The sequence below is a fragment of the Siphateles boraxobius genome, unplaced genomic scaffold (genome assembly GCF_051911475.1).
Source record: "Siphateles boraxobius isolate OS27281-9 unplaced genomic scaffold, OSU_SipBor_1 8, whole genome shotgun sequence".
Taxonomy (NCBI): domain Eukaryota; kingdom Metazoa; phylum Chordata; class Actinopteri; order Cypriniformes; family Leuciscidae; genus Siphateles; species Siphateles boraxobius.
In genome coordinates, this window is record NW_027509208.1 from 2,864,731 (window position 1) to 2,882,279 (window position 17,549).

General features: G+C 36.9%; 1 protein-coding gene across 2 annotated transcripts in view; it reads left to right on the plus strand.

The window, feature by feature from the left end:
• The window catches only part of LOC143729109 (adhesion G protein-coupled receptor F5-like), a 61,807-nt gene extending 46,131 nt beyond the window's left edge, over positions 1-15,676 (plus strand). Inside the window, exons 8-22 of one of the 2 annotated variants that reach the window (XM_077220176.1) lie at positions 6,340-6,777; positions 6,932-6,952; positions 7,212-7,312; positions 7,551-7,618; positions 7,738-7,874; positions 8,004-8,195; positions 8,488-8,685; positions 9,187-9,318; positions 9,594-9,769; positions 9,860-10,030; positions 12,444-13,790; positions 13,971-14,012; positions 14,724-14,783; positions 14,892-14,952; positions 15,104-15,676. In XM_077220176.1, the coding sequence (XP_077076291.1) occupies positions 6,340-6,777; positions 6,932-6,952; positions 7,212-7,312; positions 7,551-7,618; positions 7,738-7,874; positions 8,004-8,195; positions 8,488-8,685; positions 9,187-9,318; positions 9,594-9,769; positions 9,860-10,030; positions 12,444-13,790; positions 13,971-14,012; positions 14,724-14,783; positions 14,892-14,952; positions 15,104-15,186 (3,227 nt within the window). In that variant the 3' untranslated portion in view covers positions 15,187-15,676. The remainder of the gene's footprint in view (positions 1-6,339; positions 6,778-6,931; positions 6,953-7,211; positions 7,313-7,550; positions 7,619-7,737; positions 7,875-8,003; positions 8,196-8,487; positions 8,686-9,186; positions 9,319-9,593; positions 9,770-9,859; positions 10,031-12,443; positions 13,791-13,970; positions 14,013-14,723; positions 14,784-14,891; positions 14,953-15,103) is intronic. The other variant, XM_077220177.1, reaches the window with a different exon arrangement.
• Positions 15,677-17,549: the final 1,873 nt, after the last annotated feature.

Sequence of the window (17,549 nt, forward strand, 5' to 3'; positions counted from 1 at the left end):
TTGCAAGCAAAACAGAACCAAATACATATTATGTACAAGTTTTATTAACTTAATATAGATATTTATATGAATATAAATAAACTAAACAACATACACACATGAATACATAAATAGGTTAGTGATAGGATGAAATTGGAAACCGGAAGAGGGTCTATGAGAAGAACCATCAGAATTTCATTTTCACATTTCATTGAATTGAATACTTGCATTTGTAATGGGAACAATTCTTGAAGTTGTTGAAAATTGAAGTCGTTGATGGTTCCGGCAGTGTCAAGTGGAAGTTGGTTGAGCGTTCTCTTTCTCCAGGACCGCATGGCTGGTTTGGGCAAGGCCTGGGACTCTGTTGAGGCCACGCCGAGCACCCAGGAGAAGTGAGGAAGTCGGAAGGATGGGTGATTGGAGTCGTTGTTGGTTGGAGTCTTTGTTCCAAAACTCTTGAGATTGTCCTTGGTTCTTTGTGAGAGAGTCATCTCTCTCCTGCCTGAGCCCATATCTGGTTGGAATCGAGGCCTGCTGGGCCCTGGGGCCCCCGTGGAGGGGGAGGGGGGCTCCCCAGTATCACCAGAACAGTGTTGCGGCTGGATGAAAGAACTAAGAGAGGGCGGTCACTGTTGCCTGCCTCTGATATACCCTGAGAAAGAACCAACCCCTAAGGTTTGAATGGACCTATGAGTAAGGTGACATGTCCGAGAGGGGAAGCGGCTCTTAGTTGATTTATGGTCTTTGTCCCCAGCATGCTTAGACTGTTCATTCAAGCTCAAATAGACATAACAAATTCACATTGCATTCTAAGAGAAGGTGATGTACATCAAAGTGTGTGTCATTAAATGAGGATTAATTTGCTAGGAAGCATGATACAGGTGAGGTTATATTGACCGTTGGGTGGTTGTTCAACCACATACACCCCAATCAAACATACCATGTTGTTATACCTAATAGTACACGAGACAGTAAATCATCACAGTTTCTGTGAGGCATGTTCCTTCATAGATCAGAGTAACACCGCAAAGTTTATTTAATTAAAGATGGTCTCTCTCTCTTAAGCATGTGGCGCATGTGGCCACATTCCTTTGAGGTCGTAAAGTCTGTTATCAGTCTTAAAGTGTTCTGTAACCGGACACCCGGCTGACAAAGTAACTTCATTTGTGAGGTTAGTTTTGGGGGAGAGTTTCATAGACCTTTATATTCATTAAATATAGTGAATATGAATAATTAGTGTGTGTCTGATTGGTCCAGACCCTACAGCATCTTTTGCAGCGATTTTTGTGTGAGCATATCAGTGAACACCCCAGACCACTCGGTGAGTTTCACGTCTTTGTAAACTAAAGTTTAATGCGTTTTATGAATGATTCTTCCAGTGCCCCTATGAAACCATTGTCGAGGTGGGGGGGTGCTAATACAGAAACCGAAAATTCTCGGGACAGCAGCATTTGTCCAAATTTCAATCTTAACTGTTCTATTTCATCAGAAACTATTTTTAAAACAGGGCTTTAAGTGTAAAATACCGAACTTGTCCTTTAACTTAAACAAATGACTGGAGCTTAAGGGGATAGTTCACCCAAAAGTAAAAATTAGCCCATGATTTACTCACCCTGAAGCCATCCTAGGTGTATATGACATTCTTCTTCCATACGAATACCATCAGAGTTATGTAAAAAAATGTCCTAGGTCTTCCAAGCTTAATAATGGGAGTGAATGGCTGTATGTCTTTGGAAGTCCATTAAAGCTTATTTACATTTTTTCTAATTTGAAAATAATTCTAAATATTGAGATATTGTTCTGAATTGTGTTATTTCCCTTCCAGATATAAATAAATGTTTGCTCAGGTCATTTGTATAAGTTCCAAATGTGTCAATGCCTGTATAAAAATGTTAGAAGATTCTAATAATTTATATAGACTAGGCTTTATAATTTATAGAATTTATATAAGAAAATATGTTGAAATTTCAAACTAAGTCATGTCTGTTTTTTTTAGTTCCAACAGTAACACCATCAACAACACCATTAACACCAACACTATCAACAACACCACCATTAATAACAACACCATCAACGCCACCACTACCAACATACATAAACATAAACACCATTAACACTAATACCAATAACGCCAACATCATCAACACTATTAACACAAACACTATCTACAACACCACCATTAGTAACAACACTATCAACACCACTACCAACAACAACAATACAATTAACACCAACAACAATAACGCCAACATCAACACCATTAACACAAACACCATCATCAACAGCAACACCAAACCCTAAAACAGGCAACGTGCACCACAGGATACATATTATTTAGGCACGGGAAATAAAGGTTCATCCAGTACTGTTGTCAATATCATAGTTGAGTCTGTCTGGAGTATGTGGGTCACAATTCTTTTTTTTAATTTTAATTGTGAACATTTTCTTAAGATGTTGAAATAGAAAATGAAGTCGTATGTTGATCACAGTGTTTCCCCTACCATTATATAAGGGGGGCGCCCCGCCCTCCTAACGGCTCACCCCGCCTTCCTTGAAGGTCAATTCAATTTCTCCAGATTACAATTTTTTTATTTTATTAAACAAACAAAATAGCCCTTAAGTAATATGTTATTTATCTTATTTCCACGATGGCAAGTATTTTCTGTCTGTGTTTGCGAGTTTACAATTATCCCAATGAGTGCGCACACGTCCAAACACTTGTGCGTGTGCGAGTGCGAGTGGTAATGCACTCTCTCTGTGTGTGCGCGTTGCGGGAGAATAAAACGATTCGCGGGACTCCCGCAAACTAGAGATATCTATAAATAAAGCATATAAAAACTAATACATTTTTATTCATCTGTTGCAGAAAAGCAACAAGAACAACTAAAACAAAATAGAAACGATTTACAGGCCAGAGCTTCTTTTTATAACATGTTTGCAGCGTTGATCGATGTAGCCAATCACAGACATATGTGTTGATTTCTTGAACGCAATGGCCAATCAGAAGCATTTAAGATAGACTCCCCTAAAGGCGGGCGTACACGGTGCGATTTTTTGCTGTTTTACGAGCTCGCAGAGGATCTTTTTCACACGGGAGAAATCGTGTATAAATCGGTTATACTCGCATGTCGCAGCTCGTATCGTGTGCGAGGAAGATACGACCCGAGCCGAGCACCTCTCGACCTCCCGATAATTTTTAAGTACAGGTCCTTCTCAAAAAATTAGCATATTGTGATAAAGTTCATTATTTTCCATAATGTAATGATAAAAATTAAACTTTCATATATTTTAGATTCATTGCACACCAACTAAAATATTCCAGGTCTTTTATTGTTTTAATACTGATGATTTTGGCATACAGCTCATGAAAACCCAAATTCCTATCTCAAAAAATTAGCATATCATGAAAAGGTTCTCTAAATGAGCTATTAACCTAATCATCTGAATCAACTAATTTACTCTAAACACCTGCAAAAGATTCCTGAGGCTTTTAAAAACTCCCAGCCTGTTTCATTACTCAAAACCGCAATCATGGGTAAGACTGCCGACCTGACTGCTGTCCAGAAGGCCATCATTGACACCCTCAAGCAAGAGGGTAAGACACAGAAAGAAATTGCGGCGTGGCATGGAGGCAATCAGCCTGTGGCACTGCTGAGGTGTTATGGAGGCCGAGGATGCTTCGATAGCGGCCTTAAGCTCATCCAGAGTGTTGGGTCTTGTGTCTCTCAACTTTCTCTTCACAATATCCCACAGATTCTCTATGGGGTTCAGGTCAGGAGAGTTGGCAGGCCAATTGAGCACAGTAATACCATGGTCAGTAAACCATTTACCAGTGGTTTTGGCACTGTGAGCAGGTGCCAGGTCGTGCTGAAAAATGAAATCTTCATCTTCATGAAGCTTTTCAGCAGATGGAAGCATGAAGTGCTCCAAAATCTCCTGATAGCTAGCTGCATTGACCCTGCCCTTGATAAAACACAGTGGACCAACACCAGCAGCTAACATGGCACCCCAGACCATCACTGACTGTGGGTACTCCAGTGCTGCTTCTCTGTAGCCCAGGTCAGGCGCTTCTGCCGCTGTTTCTGGTTCAAAAGTGGCTTGACCTGGGGAATGCGGCACCTGTAGCCCATTTCCTGCACACACCTGTGCACGGTGGCTCTGGATGTTTCTACTCCAGACTCAGTCCACTGCTTCCGCAGGTCCCCCAAGGTCTGGAATCGGTCCTTCTCCACAATCTTCCTCAGGGTCCGGTCATCTCTTCTCGTTGTGCAGCGTTTTTTGCCACACTTTTTCCTTCCCACAGGCTTCCCACTGAGGTGCCTTGATACAGCACTCTGGGAACAGCCTATTTGTTCAGAAATTTCTTTCTGTGTCTTACCCTCTTGCTTGAGGGTGTCAATGATGGCCTTCTGGACAGCAGTCAGGTCGGCAGTCTTACCCATGATTGCGGTTTTGAGTAATGAAACAGGCTGGGAGTTTTTAAAAGCCTCAGTCAGGAATCTTTTGCAGGTGTTTAGAGATTCAGATGATTAGGTTAATAGCTCGTTTAGAGAACCTTTTCATGATATGCAAATTTTTTGAGATAGGAATTTTGGGTTTTCATGAGCTGTATGCCAAAATCATCAGTATTAAAACAATAAAAGACCTGAAATATTTTAGTTGGTGTGCAATGAATCTAAAATATATGAAAGTTTAATTTTTATCATTACATTATGGAAAAAAATGAGCTTTATCACAATATGCTAATTTTTTGAGAAGGACCTGTATGTCGAAAAAGTTCGGAAGCTATCGGCTTGCATTCGTGAGGTGTGTGCGGTTGAATGAGCCGATTTGTCGATCTGAATTTGACCAATCAGGAGCCGAGGAAATCCACAGAAGAAAGACGAAAATGGTGTGGACTACTAGAAACACTGCTTCAATTAATGTTTTTATGATGACTTTGTGAAAGGTTAACTAAACAGCATCTGCCATGTTCCTGCTGGCCAGTATTTGGCATATTTCATTCTGTAACATATACAAATCTGTATTATGCTATTGTTTTTGATAGTGTTATACATTTCTTACAGATTCTTACACGTCACGATGATCATTACGTTTATATCTTCCTAAAAGCAATTACAGTTTGTCTACAGCCTAAGCTTTTTTTTTTATTAATGCCGACAGAACAATGTTGCCAGAATATTGCTACGAAAAACAAGCAAACACTAACAAAAACAAAGAAATTATATAAAAATCCTAAATAAGTTCAAAGCTTGTGTTTTGGAAATAAGATTAATATATCACAAACCACTTTAATAACTTCCTAAAGTGTGACATTAATCCAAAAAACAAGTCCAGAATACTATTGTCACTTTTCCATTATGTGGATCTGGCAACACGGGATTTGGCACCCGCGCCCTCACTCACAACGCGCTCAAGCTCACTCAAGCCCCGTTCACTGCGCTAGCTGTTTTCGGGTTTTTTTATGTCGTGATATAGGTCTTAAATTTCATTCATAATGGTCTTAAAAAGGTCTTAAAAAGTTTTAAATTTGACTTTGTGAAACCTGCAGAAACCCTGTCCTTATAGTCCCTCCTGGGACTCCTAGCCCCATGTACAGAGTCCCCCTTCTCAATCTATGTATTTTGAGTAAAGAATTGTGCAAATGGGAATATTCAATTCTGATATATAATATACTATTACTGTATATTCTAATAATCAAATAAAACAGATATTATTACATTTAGTCGACTACATCTTTGAATTTTTAACTAGATATTTACTTGCGTGTTACTGTGTGAGTTTCACACAGCTCATTTTATCGTAAAACAGGGGTGTCCAATACTGCTCCTGGAGGGCTATCGTCCTGCAGAGTTTAGCTCCAACCCTGATCAAACACACCGGAAAAGTCTAACTAAAGTCTTCAGGGTTACTTAGAAAATGATGTTGTATCATAAATCACATTATATGATTGATTAGGGATGGAGCTATTCAGACAATGACAGTGGACCTCAAGGGCTAGAGTTTCCCTCAACTGAGGTTGAAGACGAAACTGTTCAGCAGTGAAAAAATATGAATAAGAAATGTATATGCCTAAATTTTAGGATACTTATACATGTCATACATACAGCATATTTAGTATATTACACTTTCTTTTTTTGCATCAAACAAATCACAGAACTATTAAAGATGTGGACCTTTTTATACCCCTAGGACAATGTACCCTGGGAGATAGAACTCATAAAATACTATAAAATACTATAAAATAACTGTATCAAATATTTCAAAAATATGTGGATATGTTTTGCTTAAGTCCAGATGATATTAAAAGTGACATGAAATAATTTTTTAATGATCATTTTCCACTATTGCCTGTTTTAGGGTTAACAACAACACCATCAACAACAACAACACGATCAACAACACCATCATCATCATCAACAACAACAACCACAGTAACAACACCATCATCAACAACAACACCATCAACAACAACCACAGTAACAACGCCATCATCAACAACAACACCATCAACAACAACCACCACAGTAACAACACCATCATCAACAACAACACCATCAACAACAACACCATCAACACTAACCACAGTAACAACACCATCATCAACAACAACACCCTCAACAACAACTTCAACAACAACCACAGTAACAACGCCATCATCAACAACAACAACAACTTCAACAACAACCACAGTAACAACGCAATCATCAACGCCAGCAACAACACCATCAACACCATTAATTCCAACACTATCAACAGCACCATTAACACCAACAACAATAACAATGGCAACAACAGGTATGACCATCTAATTGTAATATATACTGTAGCACAATAAATAAATCGCAAAACTGTAGATCGATAAATCCTTCGCTTTTTAACTGTTTTGTTTCATGCAGGAAAAAATATATTAATATTTTTTGTTGTACTAATATCATTTTTTATTCAACAGGGTCAACAACAGCGCCGACAGGTACTGTGAATAGAAATTTAAACATTACACAAAAATAAATTATGTCTGGATTAAAATTATATTTTGTGTTAGCAGAGGCACAAAATTGGTATAATGCATATAAAAAAAACAACTGGAAATAATTTTCAGCAATGTTCATCTTGCATACCCTTAGTAACTGGGTAGTATTAATATTTTAGTATTAGTATTGTTTTAAGGATTGAGGATTGTTGCTAAAACCTGTTGATGCAATGCACATAAATGATCATTTGTTTTACAGTTATTGGAATGTCAATGACAATAAATAAGACTTTTGACACCAGTCTTACTGACCGTTATAGCGAGACTTACAAAGATTTATCTGGAAAAATTGAGACAGCAGTGAGTATTCCATGTTTCATATTTAATTAAATGTTTGTGTAATTTATGAAAATGAGCGTTTGATTTTTGATACTTTAATACTATAAATACAGCTTGGATTTAACTTTGAAGAAGTCATAACATACATTTTTATTCATTTTAGTTACTTTTGAATTATTTATGTATGTATTTTTCTCCAACCACCACTTAACGGTCAGAAACAGTCATAGCATTCATTGGGGACTTTTGATTTTTACAGATTGACACAAGTTATTCTCATAAGCTGTTTGGCTACATTTCTGGTACTAAAAAAGTCTCTAGATTCAGGTATGATTTAAATTTTTACTTTTTTCACTCAACATTACCATTTTTTCACTACTTTTTCAAGCAATTCTAATGTTACTACAGTGTAATCATATTGATGCTGTTTGTGTTTTGCTCCACAGGCCTGGTAGTGTTATAGCAGACTACACAATAAGTGCAACATCCAACAACCTTGATTTTACAGCAGCACACACAGATATTTATGTCTCTCTAAGAGCACAAGGAATCAATTTAGCTGAAGATGCTTTTGCTCGGAGTGGTAAGGGTAGTCAATGCCTAATGTAAAAACCTTCACATTTCCTAGTTCCATGCATCATATTTATTTATTATGTTGTTGTTGTTGTTTTTCATTGTTGGGTGATATGAGTTCTATGTTTTTTATTGTCAGAACAAAAGGACTTCACAACAGATGAATTATATCCTCTGCAAAAGCTGGACCTGAACTGTACATACCCAGACTTCGCAAAAGGACCAATAAAATGGAAAGTGAATAACAAAGATCCTCTGGACAACACAAGATACATAATTTCAAACAACAATAGCATTCTCACTGTGAAAAACACTAGTGAAAGTGACAGTGGTGAGTGACATGGGGTTTATTTTTGTCTAGTCTGATATCTTACATGGAATAGTGCCTGTTTGCTGTTAGTCCTGTTTTAAAAAGCAGACTACTGTAAAACTTTACTATAGTTTTCTTGATGTATATTAGATATACTATAGCATAAGATAATAGTATACCATATATGACAGATCAAACAAACAAAATTAAGCTACACTTCCAGGACGTTGTCACGAACGTCGACTCATTTACAAAGTATTATGCTTATAATTATAGTAATAATTGTTTATTATGATTGTTCCCCCTCATGCAGGTCAATACTCATGCATCATACAAACAAATACAATACCGTACATTCAATGGCAAAACATTGTTATTAAACAACGCCCCACTATCATTGTGGGTGATAATTCCCGTGTTATTTCATGTGAAGACACTGTACAACTGAGATGTTCTGTTGATGCTGGCTACAGTATTGAGTGGGTCCTGAATGAAACAGTACAAGATTCAGGTTGTACATACAAATCGTCAGTACAAGTTACTTGTCATTTGTGACCCTGGATCACAAAACCAGTCACAAGTAGCACGGGTATATTTGTGGCAAAAGCCAACAATAAATTGTATGGGTCAAAAATATCGATTTTTCTTTTATGCCAAAAATCATTAGGATATTAAGTAAAGATCATGTTCAGTGAAGATATTTTGTAAATGTCCTAACGTAAATATATAAAACATTTATTTCTGTGAGTGAATGCAGCACAATCGAGAACATAAATTGATAACTTTAAAGGCGATTTTCTCAATTAACCCTCAGATTCCAGATGTTCAAATAGCTGTATCGCTTCCAAATATTGTCCTATACTAACAAACCATTATTTATTCAGCTTTCATGATGTATAAATCTCAATTTCAATTTTTTTTTACCATGTTATGTGACTGGTTTTGTGGTCCAGGGTCACATTTAATCATTCAATAAAATCCATGTTATTAACATGTTTTCTATATGCATTAGGATCTGACAGTATAAACTATAAACCTAGAAATTGTAAGGAGGAAACCTTTACATGCCGTCTCAAGGGTCTGACACAACTACAGAAATACAGTTATAGCTGGAGCAGAGTCACAGTAAAGACAAGCACAGAACGTAAGCCTTCACTTTAAAAAAAAATTTCAGTATCAAATTACTTTTTACTGTTACGCAATTGCATGATTTTAATAAACTAGCACACTTTTCTTTCGCATCATCTGACTTGATCTTGTGGTGTTGACTTTTTTGGTTTATTTTTTTAGTTACTGTTATATACCCTTGTCATTTCTGACGTTTCTAAATAGTGGGGGTACCTTGCAAGACCCAAAATGTAATGTGATCTTATATTATGAGAGAAGTTTCCTAAGTTTTCATCTGACTTCCTTCTCCAGGTTATGATTGTAAAGATAAAGAACTTGGACTTGGAAACTCAACCAACGAGAAGACAGGAATCTGTGAAAGTGGCTTTAAAGGCACCATAACTTACAAATGTGATTCCCGAAACTGGACACGAGTACAAGACAACTGTGTACTTGAAGTTATTGACACATTTAAAAGCAAAGTTAAGGTAATCTATTGATCCTATATATCCATTTACAATCATCTGGCCATTTTAAATATTTCTAATATTTTATTTTTGTGTATTTTTGGAATTAAGTCCTTGCTTTTGGAGGAGATTCCAGAGTTTATGGCTAACCTCAGTAGTGTCACAGCACAGAATATTATGAATATAACACAGTCTCCTGCTACTGTCCAAGCAATTGTGGATATACTCTTTAAAATTGCTGATTTGTCACAAGCTACTTTCATCAATAAGCCAGTGATGGAGGTTTGTATATTCACATTCTAGCTTTTCTGTACAATTGAATGTATGGTCATTGTATGCTTATTGAATTGAATTTAACAAGATAATTGTCTATTAAGATAAACTAGTGGTGATTCAGTACAATAAAGTAGGTCAAATTGTGTTGTGCAATAGCCACCCTTACAGAAAAAAAAAGTATTCTTCAATGTTAAGTACAGTTCAAGTGCATTTTGAGGTGAAATTGGCCCACCTTTTAGTGTATAAATAGTTAATTATAACAGTAGTACTTTTTGAGTACACAACTAGTTTACAACTGTTTTTCATTTGTACTGCAGCTATTCTGCAAGTGAAATTATACAGTAGGTATTCTGTTAGTTTACTAATACTTGTAGCACATTTCTTTAGTTTATGAAAGTACACTTTGAAGTGTCTCACTAACTACTAGTTTAGTTGTTTTACAGTGCAAGCATGTAAGATTAACATCATACTTATAGTTTGCTATATATTATTTTTGAACTTTAGGTATACTACCATGTTCCTATTTAGGTATTCATTTTATTGAAATATATCTTTAACTGTACTTTAAGGAATTTAAGTAAATTCCCATGTAGACTACACAACAACTCTCATGCTCAGAATTAGGAACACAAGGTTTTCTTTATACATCAATGTTCAGACAAATTATTGGATGCTGAAACATGCAAGCTCATAAGACTGTAGTTAAAACTATGTGAAAAGTATTGAATAGGTTGCTCAGTCAAGAGTAAACAATACAAGCCAAGTATACTTAGAATATACAACTTATCTTTTTATTGAGAAACTTAAAGTATATGTCATGTATATGCTAAATATACTTACAGTATAAGTCCAGTTAAGTTAAGTATAACTTTAATATTTATACATTTACAGAAGTACATAAAAAGTTGACTCATTTTTAGTTTAAAATAAATATACTAATAGGGCACTAGAATAAACTTTTGTAAGGGGATTGTCTCCATTAGCATTGTAATGAAGGTCCACTGAAGGCAGGCTTAGAGAACCCAAATGCAGTTTATTCAAATAATCCAAAACAAAGGCATGGAACCCTAAACTTCAACATAAACATGACTGTAACGCAGTTAGATTTTGTGGGAAAGAGGCGGGAACCGGCGAACGTTCAACACACAATTTAATAAAATAAACAGAAAAGGAAAGTAAAAGACAGCAGCCCCTCACGGACGACTGCGGTCACATAATGAAACATAACATGCAACATAAGTCCAGGACTGTTCCTCTCGATCTTCACTGTCGTTGCTTCTCCTGTATGCTTCAGCTCCCCGTGAGTGATGCGAGACTGGTGCGTCACGCAGGTGTCGCTTATCAAATCACGCTATCGGCCTCACACCGTTATCTCATGGCCCTCGGCCTGTTTTCCATAATGACCTTACCAACAGTGGTTACACGAACAATACTTGACCAAGACACATGGCAAACATAAGGGCTAAACTACACAGACTACTAATGACAAGACACCTGTGCACAATGAAGACAAACCAATGGGAACATAACATAAAACACATGATCAGGGGAGCAGATGGCAGGATCACATGACTAGAACATGGCACAAACAAGGGAAGCACATGGCAAACATGAATTACAAAGGATGATGTACTCTATGCGTGGCAACCAACACCCAACACCCAACAAAACCAAAACCACCCAAAAGTAAGTCCAGGAGGGTGGTGGAGTGGAGGAGGGATGGCAGGCCAGGCCCGTACAGGGAACATTTTACGAGGTGGCTAATTCGTATGAATTGGTCGTGATATTGTGTTGGATTTAAACCAATGAAGGAAAATGTATTTTAAAGCCACATCATTAAAGCCCATAATATAAAAGTTCACAAAAGTCCTCAACATAATTTTCTAAAGTCCGCTCACCTTGTCAAAGGTTCAAGAGACAAGAAACTGCTGAGTTCATTTTTGGGGGGTCTATTATTCTGTAATGGATCCACTGGAGGAGAATCATTGAATACAAGTTACAACACTGACACCAGCTCATACTTGACCAAGACACATGGTAAACATGGCTTAAATACACAAGGACTAGTGACTAAACAAGACACACCTGTGAACATGATTAGACAATTAACCAATGACAACATGACATCAGAGACTAGGGAAGCACATGGCAGGATCACATGACAAGACAGAAAACATGACTGTAACATGAAATATGAACCAAAAACAAAACTATACATTACAATCATGGATTAAACTGGTTTATTATATTATATTAATTATATTTTATTATTTTGTGAAATTATTTATTAAAATGTGGCGGATCATATTCTGTTTTACATTAGATAAAATAGTTTATTATGTTGTGTCCTGTTAGATTTTCCAAATATCTTATATATCAATATTTCCACATTTTAACACAGTGTATATTCAATTTTCAGAATTTCCTTAAAACAGTGAACATCATTGTATCAGATAATGTCAATGATACATGGAACAAATTGAACAAAGGAAACACCACAGAAAACACCAGCATTCGACTTCTGGATGCTATTGAGAAGATAAGTGACCGTCTCAAAGATGAGTTTGCGATTAATGAAACATCCATTCAGCTGAACAGAACTGCAATTAAAAACTCATTCAGTATAACATCAACACTGAAAAACTCATCTACAGAGATTATCATACCACAGGTTCCTAACGTGACTACCATAACAATCATAATCTTCTCAACTCTTGACAATGTCCTACCTTCTCGTAACACTAGTAATAAACATGACACTAATAATTCAGATGTGCGCATCAATGGAGATGTGGTTGTTGTTAAGGTTAATGAAACGCTTCCCAAAATTTCTTTTGTTTTTGGCATTACTAATCAGTCTTTGGGAAATCCTCAGTGTGTCTTTTGGAACTTCAGTCTTGATGCATGGGATTCCACTGGATGTGAAGTAAAGCCCTCAGTGGAAACTGACAAGATAACATGTGAATGCAACCACACAACCTCTTTTTCAATCCTGATGTCCCCATCTTATATTAAAAGTGATGTCTTGGCTTACATAACTTACATTGGTGTAGCTATTTCAATGGCCAGCTTGGTAATATGCCTCATTATTGAGACTATCGTATGGAAGTCAATGACAAGAAATGACACATCCTACATGCGACATGTGTCCATAGTCAACATTGCCGTGTCCCTGCTGATCGCAAACATCTGTTTTATCATTGGAGCCGCAGTCGCAGAACAAGAGCAGCCAACATCAGTGGGTCGCTGCAGTCCAGCGGTTTTCTTCATGCACTTTTTTTACCTGGCTCTTTTCTTCTGGATGCTAATTTCAGCGCTGTTGCTCTTTTACCGTACAGTCATGGTCTTGTCCCAAATGTCAAGGTCCACAATGATGGCCATTGCCTTCATAGTCGGTTATGGTGCACCTTTGCTCATAGCGGTCATTACTGTTGCGTCGACAGCTGGACCTCAGAATTATGTCACGAAAGAATTAGCATGCTGGCTGAACTGGAATGAATCGAAGGCCCTGCTGGCATTTGTGATTCCAGCTCTCACTATTATAGCCATAAATCTTGTGGTTTTGATAGTGGTTCTGTATAAGATGTTGAGGAGAGGAGTTGGTGCCACAACTCAACCAGATGAGAAACATGCCCTGGTGGTCATTGCCCGATGTGTGGCCATATTGACTCCTATCTTTGGTCTAACATGGGGATTTGGAATTGGAACCATGGTGTCCCGTGCCTTAGGCATTCATGTGGTGTTTACAATCCTCAATTCACTGCAGGTATCACTTTCTATCTCTATCAATTTTATATTAAGGTTAGATTTACAATTTTTGCAATCTACTAATGTTGCACATAATGATTTATAATGAATGTCCATGTTTTTTTTGTTTTTTTTTAATGGATTTAAAATTGAACCATATCGTAACTAATACCTGTATTTGTAACACTTCCTTTAATAGGGATTTTTTATTTTGGTGTTTGGAACGCTTTTAGACAGCAAGGTACGAGTTTACTTCTTTTGCTTTTTGTAAGAGCATAAGTAAAGTCACTTAAATTTCTAATGCTGGATTTAATCTAATCCACCATTATCTCCCGGTTTCACAGACCAGGCTTAAGATAGTCCACGACTAAAATGTTTATTTGAACTGTTTTAACTGAAAGCAACTTGCACTGACATATCTTATATGTCAGTGCCATTGTTTTGTCTCAAGATGCACACCAGTAATGTTTTTTTCTAAGGAACGTTTATAAAAGCTACTTGGATGTCCTAATTAAACTAAGGCCTAGTCCTGTCTTAATCTAAGCCCTGTCTGTGAAAGCAGGCCTATATGCATTATATTAAACCATACATTACAAATTTTACAACAGCATATCACCCAGGCGGGGTTTATTTAGATTGTTAATTTGAATGATAGTACATTATCCTGCTTATTACACGACTGGCCACCAAATACATGAACGTGAAAAATTTATTTGAGTTGAAATTATTTTAACAAATATACCTGTATATTAAGAAAATGACGGAAAAAGTCTACTATAACGTACAATCGATGGTCAGCAATACGGACACTGCGACAGCATTACAGTATTAATAGGCATTTACATTACAATTGATAACTGAGACCCAAACATATATAGCACCTGATGCTTTTGTATCCTTTAGTATGAAGATACGATATCTGGATGTAAAGTAGAGATCTTTTTTGTTGCAGGTTCGTGAGTCACTAGCAGGAAAGCTATCACTACAGAAACTCAGTTCCAGCCATACCAATGTAAATGCTATTCTATAGCATCACACACTTATATGAGCTCTATAGGACTTTATCTAATGTTCAAATTCTAACCATTGTTAAAATATATTTACATTATTTGACTCACAGAGCACCAGTGCAGGATCATCATCCACATCTGGAAATTTATTTAAAAGGATGCAACGGAGAAGTGAGTATGGCATAGATCTAAAAACTAATATTTTTAAATATGTTTTCATTCAGATGAATCATTATTATTGTCACTTGGATAAATGTTACTGCTAAATAAATTAATGTAAAGACAATAGTTATGTGATTAATATACATCTAACTATTTGCAGATGTGTACAACGTGTCTGAAGCCAATACTTCCTCAGCAGTTACAGACAGCTCCAATGGCTCACATGCCATTATCAACACTTAAAACACACACTAAAAGTGTTTTCTCCACTGCAGTGTATGTTTGTTTTTGGTGGAAGAAATGTTTCCATGTTCTAAGATAATTAGTCTAATGATAAGGTTACAATATGTTGTTTTGCTTCATTGTGTAAATGCAGTGTTTAGAGGTATAGACTTGAAAAATCAGGGTCATTTTTCACAAATCAAGTAAGTTTATGTGGTTTGTCTAGTTCACTTTTGTTTTATATTAGACATTTTATATGTGTGAGTTGTTGTTGTCCAGTTGGTTTAATTACATCCTGGTTTTCTGCTTTGTTATGATAAATTACAAACGTTTCCAAAATTTACAAATGTTACTTTTGAGCAATAATTACTAATAATTAAATGCCTCTTCATATTGTATTTACTTGGGTAGCTTTCTTAAGTAACTCCTTTTTACTTCTTCATGTGAACTGCTCATTTAAACTGCTTTGTCAAAATGGGTCAAAAACTAATAAAAATGTTTCTTGCCTTAACTGGAGAGAATGGTTTAAAAGCAGACTGGGAAGTGGAGGAAAGAGATATAACTCTATTCTAAATATGCAGTTATGTGAATTATTTTATTAGTTTTATCTACATGGCATTGTTGAGAATGCAGTTTCATATAAAATATGCATTTAAACTAACAAAATATGTCAAACATTTCCTAAATGTAATTTGTCAAACTGAGTTAAATGGAAATTTACTATGAAATCAGCTCTTTAATATGAGCTCTAAATTATACATTATGGTAAATCCTTCTAGGTACCAATTTCAGTACCATAGCAAAAATATTGAAGCTTTTTTAACAAATGAAATGATTAATTATTAATGCTATAATAATTATAAGCAAATAATATAGTATGAAAGCATTAGCATTGAGCCTTCAAATGTTTTTAAGCAATTAAACTGCTTTAAAAAGGTAAAGTTAAATTTAAAAAAAAGTTAATTAAAATAAATTAATAAAATAAAAAAAGACATGTAACATGTAACAAGTGACTGGTCTATTAGTCTGCATTCACGCATCAAGACTTCTATTTGTGCATATTACTATTTCTTCTATCCCGAATCATCGCAATTTCGGTCAATCAGTCAGACTGCACTGAAGAAAAGCTTTGCTGTTTTGAGTGGTTTGAGGGCATGGTGTTCATGCGTTTAACTGACATGTCTGTGATTTAGCTTTATTGCTCAACACTTCAAAAACATGTTGTAAATAGAAAGGCTTGATGCCTGTTCAATGTTTCTAAAACAAAATAAAACCAGACATTCCACCTCGCAAAAACTAATTTCAGGGAGGTCTAGAGCCGCCGAACAAGAAAATTCAATGTTCCCTTTCGAAGGGAACTCAACAATACGTCAACGACGTTATGGGGAACGCCTCAGGCGTGACAGGTGTCTGAAATCACTATCAAATCACAGCAATCACATTGACTGGCGACAGCCCATGAATCATTAGCGTGGATGATTAACATGCGACCTGGAAGTATATAAGGGCGCCTTGCAAAGATGACAAATCATCTCATCGTCTTCAGGGACTGTCTGTTTGAAAATGCTAAAGAAACGGTAAGAGAAAGAAAATGAAATGTACAGCGAGCTGTGTGTTTCCTGCCTGGGAAAAGAGCGCACGGGAGGTTCTCGAGGGAACCCTCTGTGTGAACTGTGAGCGTTTTTTCTTTTAAAACGCTCCTCTCTCGTCTGGCCCTCTTCTCGAGTGAAGGGGGTTCAACGTCTGGTCCTCGTGGTCCCCTCGTGCCGAGGCAGAGCGGCGACTTGCATCATGGGCTTCCAGATAGAGCTTGTCGATCATTTTGAGAGGGCTGTAAACCTCTCAGATGGTTCGACGGCTGACAAGGGCGAACTACAGGTCAATGACGAGGATTTTTCACCGACAGTTTCTTGCAGTTGCTGATCTTCAGGACAAGCACGAGATGGCTAAGGTAAGCCTTCCATTCCTTCCTGATTTTCACACGGAGATCGAGAAGGCATGGAAGAGGCCATGCTCTGCCCGTTTTCACCGACATCAGCGGGTTAGTTTCGCTGATGTTGAGGGGATCGCAGAGAATGGGTATGTGTCGATGCCGCCCATTTGACGAGTCATTTGCGAACAATCTCGTGTCTGGGCAGGCGTCGACACTGAGAGCTCCAACCCTGCCATCCAAACTGATAAATTCAATTAAATTCAATTCAATTCAATTCAAATTTATTTGTATAGCGCTTTTCACAATACACATTGTCTCAAAGCAGCTTTACAGAAAGTGCATTTCGGAAATGTACATAGAAAAATACAGTTAGTTAATCAAGTAGTCATTTATGGCATAACATATCGCCGGCTTTGAGTCGTCTCTTCACAGGTGTCGAGTCGTCTCTTCA